The 11,311-nt window shown below is 61.4% G+C and overlaps 1 protein-coding gene across 1 annotated transcript in view; it reads right to left on the bottom strand.

Moving 5' to 3' along the window:
• DNMT3B (DNA methyltransferase 3 beta) overlaps window positions 1-11,311 on the bottom strand; it is a 20,052-nt gene that overhangs the window by 8,192 nt on the left and 549 nt on the right. Inside the window, exons 2-8 of the mRNA XM_009279536.1 lie at window positions 6,793-6,937; window positions 5,953-6,062; window positions 4,512-4,664; window positions 3,854-4,045; window positions 2,110-2,268; window positions 1,242-1,349; window positions 42-183 (exon numbers count right to left, since the gene is read on the bottom strand). Of these exons, the coding sequence (XP_009277811.1) occupies window positions 42-183; window positions 1,242-1,349; window positions 2,110-2,268; window positions 3,854-4,045; window positions 4,512-4,664; window positions 5,953-6,062; window positions 6,793-6,937 (1,009 nt within the window). The remainder of the gene's footprint in view (window positions 1-41; window positions 184-1,241; window positions 1,350-2,109; window positions 2,269-3,853; window positions 4,046-4,511; window positions 4,665-5,952; window positions 6,063-6,792; window positions 6,938-11,311) is intronic.

Genomic DNA, 11,311 nt, shown 5'->3' on the forward strand with positions numbered 1-11,311 from the left:
CCCCACGCCAGCCCCATGCCCAGTTCATGCCACCACCTCACCTGAGGCTTTGGGCGGTCGCAGCCCCTTGAAGCCCAAGGGTTTGAAGCCGGTAAGCGCCCAGTCGATCATGGGCTTCAGCTGCTCCTCCAGGGACTCTCCAGGGGTGGCTGCAAACGTCTTCCCCGACCGGCTCCGGGCAACCTGCCGAGAGAGGAGGGATGGCGTGGGCCAGGGTGACCAGGGCTGGTCCCTGGCCGGGGAGCAGCCCGGCTGCAGCATGCATGGCCCACATGCCTGCCAGGGCCACGGTCCCAGGCCCCCTCCCCACCACACACATGTGTGCAGGGCTCAGCGTCCCCGGCACAGTGGCAGCTGCCAGATTCCTGCGCTGGGTGTGCCCTCAGCCATGCTCCTGTGCCTCCCCTCCCTGCAATGAGCCCATCTGTCCTCCACCAGCCCCAATCTAGCTGGGAGCAGGGACAGCCCAGCCCCAGCTCTCGCCCAGACTCTGCTCCCTGGCAAGCAACAGGAAGCAAAGAAAAGGCAGAAGAGGTGCCTGTGGGTTTGCAGCACCATAACCTGGAACATGATGCATCCCCTGGATGGGGATCAGACCCACAGAGTGCTCAGTGCCAGCCCTGACTGCAAAGGGCATCTGGCACCAGCCCAGGACACCTCCTGCCAGCGTGACACTGCCTTGCAACCGCAATGCTGCCACGCATCAGAGCGCCTGGAGGGAGTCGGGCCCCAGGGGTTTCTGGAGCAGCAGCAGTTACTCCTGAATCCCCCAGGATAAGCAGAGTTTGTCCCCATGGCTGCACTTGGAAATACTCCCAGCACAGAAAGTGTTTTCCTACAGACATCTGTCCACATCACCCCAGCAGATGGGGGAAATGATTAATTCTGGACTGTGGCAGGAGCTCCCTCACTGATCGCTCTCAAGGTGATTCGCAGGCATTATCCAGAACCACCCGCAGATGCAAAGCAGAGCAATGTGCAGGGGCAGAGCCGGGAAGCCCCGGCCCCAACCACCTCCCCACACATTGCCCGAGCTCTGCAGGCGCCTGGGCTGAGCAGACACACAGCTTCCCATCTGGGGCATCTCTTCCTGCCCCAGCGAAGCGTTTCCTTCACTGGCTCAGCTGCATCAGCCACCCCGAGCACAGCCCATCTCTCCCTGCATCCCACCGCCCCCCACAGGGCACGGCCGCTTCACTTGGAACCTTATCCATCCAACCCCAGCTCTGCTCCACGGTTACCTCCAGGGCATGGTATATCGCTCGTCGGTAGGAGACCAGCTTATTAAATGTGGAAGAGTTGAAATGCTGCCGAAAGGCCATCAGTCCCACCAGCTTGTCTGCAGAAACCTGGGAGAGAGCGACAAAAGCTTACCAGCAGGCATGGGCATACCCCACTTCAGCCATCTCCCCCACGGCACCGTGCCCCCCACGCTGCAGACCCAGCCCTGCAGCACAGCGGTTCCCAGCACGGCTCTCACGCCGCAGCCGAGGGCGCTGGGCCGCAGCCGTGCCGCACTGCCGGGGCTTTGTCTGTACTGTGCAGCCACGCGAGGAAGCCCAGCGTCAGCTTTGCAGAGGGCGACAAGCGGCAGAAGGAGGAGGGCAGAGGCGGCGACATCACACTTGCAACTAGGACGGGTGTTTTGCACCCTCTGCTGGCACCGCACCTCTGCCGGCACAGCCAGCATGGCACGAGCACCCAGCACAGTGCTTCTCTCCCTCCTGCCTGCAGCCCAGGGGAGGCGCGGGATGGCAGAGGGGCGATGGGGCTCCAGGAGGGCATCCCTCACCAGGCAGGGAGCAACAGGGGCAGCCCTAGAGACCAGGGCTTGGACAAAACCCTGCGAAGGGGCCACGCAGACGTCCCCGTTGCTGGATCCTGCCACCAACCTACGGTGGCCAGTCATTAGTTATAGACACTAGAGCCACGACAGCATGCCAGAGCCCAACTATGCTGAACACCCGGGTCCCTGCCTGGGGAGGCTGCAGCTGGGCACACACCCCCCAGAGGCAGCCCCAGGAATGGGAGAGATGGCAGAAACGTGCAGGGGAGGGGATTTCAGGCTGGGTGAAGCCGGGCGCAGGCAGGGGCAGGCAGCAGGCTTACCTCGGAGAACTTCCCGTCTCCGAACCACTGCACCCACCGCATGCCTGAGACAGCCTGGCGCTTGGCCGTGGCTCTGTAGGAGACAACGATTGCAGGCCACCAGGAGAAACCTTTGATCTTTCCCCAGACAAGCTCCCCAATTCCAAATTCCTTCCCATCCTGAAAGCAAAAAAGGACAACACAGATCAGCCAGAAGCACAAACTCCACGTTTTATCCGAGCATCCGCACAGGAGAGCCCTGGAGCGTGGGGGAACGGCCACGGAGCACCCTGCAGAGCTGCTCCGCCACGTGTGTCACTCGCTGGAGCGAAGTCACATGCGTGGACCTCTGCGCAATGACCTACAAAAGCTGCACTCCCCTCCCTCAAAAAAATGGCAGAACACATCCCTGGCAGTGCTGGCTCCCAGCCCTGCACCACGCAGGAGCTTGGCGGGAAGGTCTGCGTGTTGCCAGCCCCACACCAAGCCCGTCGCCTGGCACGCACAGCGCAGTGCGTGCTCCGTCCTGCACAGCCCTCCTGGCACCGGCACGCCATGCATGCCCACTCCTGCCTGCCCTCCCAGGGTCTGTGCAAACACCGGGAAGCCTTTTCCTGCCCTCACACAAAAACCAGCAGCAAGAAAGCTCCAGCTGTCACAGGGCTTGCAGCAGCCCCGGTGATGGGAATGGGCAAGGCAGGCGGGCAGCAGCTCCAGGGAATGCAGACGGACTCTCCTGATCCCCTCGCCCACCACAGCCACGTTTGTCTGGGAGAACTCGGCTCACCGCATGCTGCTGCTGAGCCATGAGGCACGGCCCAGGCCGAGGGAAGCACGGCAGGGGATGCTACGTGTCCTGCCTGCTGCAGGGAGGACTTTGCACCGAGGTTGCTCCCTGGGCTCACCGAGCAGACGAGGTTGCTCCTTGGCACAGGGAAGCCCCCTTCACGGGGCTCACAGCTCGGCTCGTCTGGCTGCACCCCAGGGAGAGGGCACCCATGCTCCTCTTGTTCCCACAGGGGAGAGCAGGAAACAGGGCAGAGCAAAAACAGAGAGAAGAAAATGAAGAGCTGGGAATTTTGGTGTGACCATGCCAAGGGCCCCCAACAGGCAGCCTGACGGGGGCCATGCTGGCACAGTGTTGTGTCCAGGGAGGCACCTCGCGCAGGAGCAGTCACCTCCGCCTGCAGAGCCCCCCTTCCCAGCTTTGTTCTGCAATTAGGCACCTAACTATGCAGCAAGATGCAATTGCTCAGTTCCTGCAAGTCTCAGGCCCTGCCCTGACGCCCGCAGGCACTGAATCACGCTCCTCTGCAGCTCCAGCAGCTTCATTCCTCTCCAGCATCCCCCGACAGAAACATTTTCTGCACACGCAACTGCCTGTCTCGGCGAGGCAGGGCACGGCTGCCAGCCCGGCATGTGCTGCACACGCGTCTCTCGGGGGCCCTTGGAGGCTTTTGTGGCAGAGGTGGTGGCTCGGCAGGGCTGGTCCCCGCACACTGCCCGTCTGCAGCAAGGTGTCCCCAGAGCAGCACCGACCCCACTGCCCTGCCACTGCCCGATGGATGGGGACAGCCCGGCACCGTCGCACCCTGGACACACAGGGAAGGGCAGGCAGGGAAGAGGAGGCAGGAGAAGCAGCAGTGAGGTTTCCAGAGGGTCTCCTTGCCTGCAGGCTTGGGACAAGCCAGGAAGGTTCGTCCTCGCCCTGCACCGTCCCAGGCAGAGGATCTCAGTGCAGGAGCAGAGTTTGGCCCCTCCGTACCTGGTACTCCAGCGCCATCCCTGCATCTCTGCTCTCCGGCTCCTCGGCCCCCAGCTCGGCAGAGCCGTTCTGGCCCTCCTGGGAGCTGCTGCCGGAGAGCGTGCTGCTGCTCCGGGATGAGTCCCGGGAGTCCTCCTCCGTCAGGTCGATGGTGGTCACGGGGATGGATGTGGCCAGGCGCCGCTTGGAGCTCTGCGTGGCGGAGGGAGCAGAGCGTGAGTGTGGCAGGAAGGCGGGGAGAGGGGCAGGGAGAGCAGAGACCTGCCCCACGTCACCCCCAGCCCCTCAGCCGGGGACCAGAGAGCAGAGAGCGGAAGCCAGGGAACAGAGGCACCGCCGCAGCCAGGAACGGAGGGGAGGGCCCAGGACTGGGGTGTCTGAGGGAGAACTGCCCTGCTTTTACTTGCAAGACACATAGAAAACGGTGCACCACTTGCTCTCTTCCCTTTTCCTCTCCCCAGTTCACCCCAGGGTGTTCAAAGCACCCAGTTCATAGCAGGGGCAAGCCACAGCACACACACACCCACTTCACAGGGCAAACTGAGGCACGGAGAGGCTGCAACATGCCTGAAGCCACTTGGCCAGGGCACAGCAGAAGTGCAGGTCTCCGGAGCCCCAGGGGGGCCCAGGGAAGCCCTGGCCCCTCAAAGACCCTCACCCGCAGGGGAGCTGGCAGGTCCCTGAGAGTCTCCACGCTGTTCGTTTCCTTGATCTTCATCTCATGCCGGGTCTGCCCTGCCTGGAAGATGAGGCGGACGGGGGGCTTCTGCCTGAGGCTGCTCTCCCAACCGGCGCTGCCCCGGGGCCGCACCTGCAACCAGAACAGAGAGGTGCTGTGGTACAGACACCTTCCCCACACCAGCAGCATGCGGGGACAGGGACAGCCTGCGCTCCTCGGGGCTGGGCACCAGAGCCCTGGGGACGGGGGCACGGGGAAGGCAAGAGGAGCGCAGACGGCTGCAGGAGGCACCTCGGGCTGAGCCCCTTGGTGCAACCGTGCACTTCACAGCATCTCTGCTGGGCTGCACAGCCGTGCTCAGGAGCACCCATTGCTGTAGCCCCCAGCACCCTGCACTGGGGGCAGCGGCCCACCAGCAGCTGCTTACATCAACTGTTGTTTCCAGCTGTCATGTGCATCCTCGACTATACCCTCCTATACCCTCCCTCCTCACAGCTACAGCCACGGCGGTGTAACCGATAGCAGCGGTAGCCAGCAGCCGGCAGGACCGGCCACCGGGAGAGCCACGGGCCCTGGCAGAGCAGCCATCCCAGGCACGGCACCCTGCTCACAGACGCGTGGGTGCGCTCACACAGGTGTGGGTGTGCTCCCTCCCACAGCCCGGCCCTGCAGAGGCACCCAGGGCAGCCCTTCCCCTGTGGTTTCAGCAGCCGCAGTTTACAAACAGTCTAACTCGGGCATGTTTCCTGCATCCGGCATAACAGAGTTTCAAAATGAAATGAGACTTAGCAAGTAAAGAGCCCCTGAACCCAACGTAGTGGGAAAGCAGAATTTTCACCCCAGTTAGATTTATGGCTCTTTCTTTTGGAAGCTGCCTCATCACAGGCAGATCTCCAACTTTGGGGTTTTATTTCAAAGTCAAAACAATAAAGCCAGAAGGCAAAAATGGTTCCGGACCCTGGAGGTTTGTCAACCTAGTCAACAAAAGTGGGGGGGGGGGGGGGAGAAACTCGGGTCAAGGCGGGGTAAAACTGGGATCCAGCCCCAAAGTGTCTAAAAGCAGGCCACCCTGAGAGTGGGAGACACGAGATGCTTCAGTCCATCAATACGGCCAAGACTTTTTAAAGAAAATATCAGCATAATAATTAGACTGCTGCAACACATAGTGGGCATTGCTACATCACACACCACACCCTCCTGCTGCTGCTGACATACTGTAAATCAGGAATTTAAAAATGAAAACAAATACCATGCTTGTAAATGAATATTGCATCTGCCATTGGGCTATTCCTCTGGCACCAAGCATGAGAGCTGCCCCGGAGGGGAACAGGCGAGGGTCCTGGGCACCAGCTGCCCCCCACAGACAGCCCACAAAGCCCCCGGGCAGCAATGTCTTAGAGCAGCCTTGGTGAGCACTTACCTCCTGCGCCCCGGCGAGAGCGAGCGGCCAGGACAGGTCCTCCTTGGAGAGGTCTCCCTTGTTCACCCTCTTGTTGTTCTTCAGGGACGGCAGCCCCAGGCCCCCGGCATCTGCGCAGGGACAAGGCAGAGCAGCCTCAGGCTCCGCGAGCCGTCCTGGCCGTGCCCCCGCACGCCTCCGCCCGCGACTGCTCCGAGCAGCAAGGCATGATTTGAAGAGACCGAAACCTCATCTTGGAGAAATGTGGCCGAGAGTGGAAGACAAGCGGTGTCCCCGAGGCTCCCCATCGCGGTACTGCTGACACCAGCAGTCCCAGATCACCCACCTGCCCCCAAAACTGGAAGGGACTCCAATAGCAAGTGTGGGGACCTTCTTATGTACTTTTTTGTTCCTGAAAGCTCAGAGGCATAAGGAAACCATACGACTGCTATTCAGGGCTTGTCCCAGTTCATTTAAAGCAGGACCACATGAACCCAAGAGGTGGGATTTGGGGACCACAACTGGAGCGTCCTAGGAGCTGTGATGCAGCCCCTCGGGCCGGCAGCACTCCTCAGGTGGGTGGGGGCTCCCCGCCTCCCTTGCTCCCGGGGGGTTAAACCATCAAGGGGCAGAGCCAGCATCCCAGCGTGGCACCCATTTCCACAACCACTTCTGTCGCCATGGCCTGGATGTGCCGCCGGAAAGCAGAAACCAGTGGAGTCACGGAGGGACCCCAGCCACGGCCGCGATGCTGCAGCCCCCAGCAAGCCCTCGGGATGGCGGCTGGGAGATCCCTGGCCCCGTGCATCCCTGCGCATCCCAGGCATGGCACATCCCGGGCACGGTGCGGCGAGAGCTCACCTGGAGCGCTGGGCTTCCCATTCGCCTCCAGAACAAGGGTGGGTGTGTCGTTAGCAGGATCGGTGCAGTCCCCGTTGATGAGGATCAGCTCTGCCCTGCAGTCCGCCTCATCCCGGCCATGGCTCTTGTCCTTTTTCATGGTCGCCTGTGGAAGCCAGAGTGGAAAGGAAATTTAGCAGTGCAGAAAGCCACAGGGAAGGCAAAGCGGACAGCGTAAGCTCTTCAAGCCAGCCACAACTTCTTATGCCCTTAGCAGAGGGGTCTGATGGGAGACGCATCTGGAGTGGCACCGGGAGCTAACGGGCACCTGGACAAAACCTCCCCACAAACATGGTGGCCATGTGGTGGCCAGATCCACCAGCTCCAGCGAACGGAGGCCCCAGATGCAAACCGCCTGCCCTTAGGGAAGGACCGGGGCTTTTCTCCAGGACTGCGCTGGCCCGGCCCCGCCATCCGTACGCCATGGAGCGCTCCTGGGCTCAGCGCTGCCCAGCCCAGGCTGGCTCTGCCGGAGCGGTCCCAGCTGCGGCTCAAGACCCTGTCCAGAGGGGAGCTGCACTTCCCAGCCACCCTGCAGAAACCAGGGGACATCCCACCCCCCCAGGCACCAGCCTCGCTGTGCTCCAGCTGCCCAGAAAACCCAGCACACCCAGCAGTGGGTGGGCTGTTACAGCGGCAGCGGGACACGGCAGACAGCTCGCCATGGGGGGCAAAGTCCTGGTGCCTGCAGTGAGTTAAACTCCCCCAAAGGGAGAAAACTCCTCCTGCCCCCCTCCTGGCCTCTGCTCCCCCACCCCAGGGCTAAGAGGCAGGGCAGGGGTCTGTGCCGGCAGCACTCACGCACCACCACCCCCTGCCCCAGGGGCCGGGGGAAGCGAGTGCCAGCGTCCCCTCGCCCCGGGAGCTGCTGCTGACGCACCACCCCCCCTGCCCCGGGGGCCGGGGGAAGCGAGTGCCAGCATCCCCCCGCCCCGGGAGCTGCTGCTGCACAGATAAAGCCCAGCCAGGCATCCCCCCGGGAGAGGTGGGGCATGCCTCGCCTGCGCCCAGATGCCTCTGCCTTCCCTTGGGTGCCCTCCCTGGATCCTGTTTTTGGAAGTGGAAGCTCCCAGGCTCTCCCAGAGGCACTCGGGACTACGCTAACGAAGCTGCCTCATTGCTGGGCTATGAATCTGTGCTGCAACTTGCCTCTTTGCCAGCACAGTCATTTCAGGAGCACGGAACTCAGCTCAACAAGCGAAGGAGCAAGCAGGGCTTTACCCACCTAAGGCCCTGTTAGGAAGCAAAGACACCCCCCCCCCCCCCCCCCCCCCCATTGAGATTTCTGCTTTGAGATCATCTGTCAGCACCTCTGACAAACAAAGACCAGTCGGGGTTTGATGTTTCAGATGCCAAGGGCAGCGTTAAAACCCTGGTAACATCCAAACACAAAGAAAAACAGGTGTCCGGCACCCACCACCACAGGCAGAGCCCCCGGGTGCACGTCCTGCCTCTCCCCACAGACACATCTCCTCAACAAAGGGATGAGAAGGAGAGGAATGGCACCAGAGGGAGTCTAAAGCTGCGTAAACCCCTACAGCTGTGTGCAGAAATCCCACTGCTGCAGCACATCTGCTCCCAGACCCGGCGAACAATTCCTGGGAGCTGCCCAGACTCGCTGGGCTGCCCCCGGCTGCCCCCAGCCCAGGCGGCCAGTCCCGCATGCCGGCCCCGCAAACACCGGCCCTGGATGCTCTCGGATGCAGCGACACGTCCCAGTGCAGCACAGCCGGGTCAGCTCCTCCAGGGTCTGCTGCCCCTCCCCAGCCTGCGATGCTGCAGAACGGCAGTGACCATAGCCGGCAGTGATACTGCCTCAAAAAACAGCAAATTTAAAAAAAAATAGCGAATCTCACTCAGGAATCCATACAGCGAGGTGTGAGAGGATACGCTGCTCTCTTAGCACGAGGGTGACCCAGAGGAGAGGCTGGGGACAGGGAGATGGGGCAGCGTGAGGCTGTTAATATCCAGGGAGGACAGGAGCAGGCACAGCCACCTCCCAGCCCTGCAAAACATCTGCACTCTCAAAACCCCACCAGGACCCTTCAGAGGACCTTTGCATTCGGTCCTTTGTCAGGAGCCTGTTTGGCAGCCTCAGACGGGAGCCTGAGCCCAGGAGGTTCAAACCTGCACCTCAAAATGGCTTTTCCTTTCTCAGCCCCGGGAGCTGCCCAGTGCTCAGCACGGCCAGCCCGCAGCAGGCGATCGGGCGAGCATGTCCCTGCCAGCCCTGCGCTGGGGAAGGGACACAGCGGCCGAGTCTCTCATCTCACCCCACGGGAAGGGCAGCCCTGCCAGCTGCTCTGGGGGATGTGCAGCCAGGACTGAGCACCCGATGTGCCAAGCTCAGCTTTGCTGAGAGCTCAGGGAACTCCGACATCGTCTTTGTTCCAATTATAAAGTGGGAAAAAAGAGTTCACTTTGGAAGCAACCGCTCCCTGGTAGAGCTGGAGACCCCCACACCAGGGACCCTCCGCAGGTCCACGGGACCCGGCTGCAGGCACCGGCGTAAGCACAGCCATGGGCCGGGGCGGCGGCCCCGGCGTAAGCCCAGCCATTTCAGCTCACCGGGTTCAGGCAGGGTGTACGTGCAGGAGCAAGCAGTGCATACGCAGGAGCATACGCACTGCTTGCTGCTTGCAAGAGCTGAAGACCCCCACGCCAGGGCTCTGCCGGTCCGCGGGACCTGGCTGCAGGCACCGGCGTAAGCACAGCCATTTCAGCTCACCGGGTTCAGGCAGGGCCTGCAGTGTACGTGCAGGAGCAAGCAGTGCATACGCAGGAGCATACGCACTGCTTGCTTGCTCCGTGCACTTCATCAACTGCACCACCCGAGATCACTCGAGGACATCCCGTCACCATCCTCTGATACGCAAGCAGGAAAGGGAACATCACACCATGACCCAAACTGCAAAGCTAGTTAAACTCTTGCTTTCCCACAAACCTACACCGAGGCAGCGGGATTGCAGTACCCATCCCTTCTCCTATTGCTGCTGCCTTTTGCACCAAGCAATAAAGCCGCACGCTCAAGACTGTCCTGCCTGCTGAAGGGGGCCATCCGGCCCGCTGCCCCATCAACTGCCGAGGATCTCCCGCAGGAGCCACCGTCCTCGCAAGCCTCACCACCTCCTGCTCAGGAGGCAGGCTCAGCCCTTTGTCCTCGCCTCCCCTCACAGAAACGCACACCAACATGTGCACACAGGGCATTACGAAAATAATAAGAAACAGAGCACTCCCCTCACATGTTCTGTCTCACGGGAGGAGGAGAAAAACAGCACCGCGGTGTTTGCATTGCTTAACACACTGCAAACATACAGGCATGCATTACAGCCATACGCTTCGCACAAGAATCCATGAAGAATAAAGTAATGCAGAATTCCAGCTCCGATGCTCAACGCTCCCCAAGAGACTGGCGCTAGCGGCAGCCCTGACACTGCCTGGTGACCAGGACATGCCCTGCAGCGATACCCCACCGAGACAATGAACCCGCTGACTCCGGATCCCGCCCTAGTTTTGCAATACCAGTTTCTTTAAGGTTTGCCAAACTGGTTAAAGACCATGCCATGATATTAACTGCTTAGAGAGACTCCCGGTCCCTGCCCAGCCGAGCTCGCCGGCTGCCCCGGAGCGAGCAGAGCAGGCAGAGCGGCTGTGCTCACCTGCGAGGCGTCCCGGCAGGGCCGTGCCTCCGGACCCCGCTGCCCCCAGGACCAGGGCTGCTCCCCCAGCCTGGCTCGGCTGGTTTCAGTTTTCCTTCTTGAGAAAACAGAGTGGCCCTTATCAGGTGCGTTTCCCCAGTAGGTGGAGAGATCGCAGGGGAGACAGCCGGACTTTGCCTCCAGACAGGGGCATGCATATCAAAAGGCTGGAGGGAAGCGTTTTACATGATGGCTGGGATGGCAGCCATCACCCAAGCCCTGTTTGAATAACAAAAAGAAATAAAGGACCCCAATGGCCGGGGCTCGCTCCCTCCAGCCTGGCTCCTGCCGAGGGCTCTGGGCTATCTCTGGGCTATGGCGCACACAAATGGCCTTTAACTCTCCCCAAACTGAACATTTCCCCCTAATCCTGGGAAGAAAAGAGTTGCTGGGTTGGCAGTTTAGTAAGAAAGGGAGCCCATTTTGGCAGATATGCTCATTAAGAAGGGCAGGCTCTCCCCTCCCCTGCCCGTTTCCTGTGCCTGGCCCCTCTCCGGCTCTCGCCACACTCCCGCGCTCCGGCACTTCCCTCCATTTTCCCCCTGTTTCCTCTCCTGCCCCCCCTGCCCCGCTCCGCTCCCCCGCCGGACCGCAGCAGCCCTTTGCAGCCTCCCCCAGGCTCCAGCACGTCGCCCGCTGCCTTTCAGCAAAGCTCGGTTGAAAGAAAAGAAACAAAAAACAAACCGGCCCCTCCTCTCCCAGTGAAGACCAGGCCTGAGAAGTCTCCTGGGCAGCCACCATCACAGCCAGCCGCTGCTCCAGCCGCTCCAGGCTCTTTCACA

The sequence above is a fragment of the Aptenodytes forsteri genome, unplaced genomic scaffold (genome assembly GCF_000699145.1).
Source record: "Aptenodytes forsteri isolate BGI_AS27 unplaced genomic scaffold, ASM69914v1 Scaffold483, whole genome shotgun sequence".
In the NCBI taxonomy this organism is placed as follows: Eukaryota; Metazoa; Chordata; class Aves; order Sphenisciformes; family Spheniscidae; genus Aptenodytes; species Aptenodytes forsteri.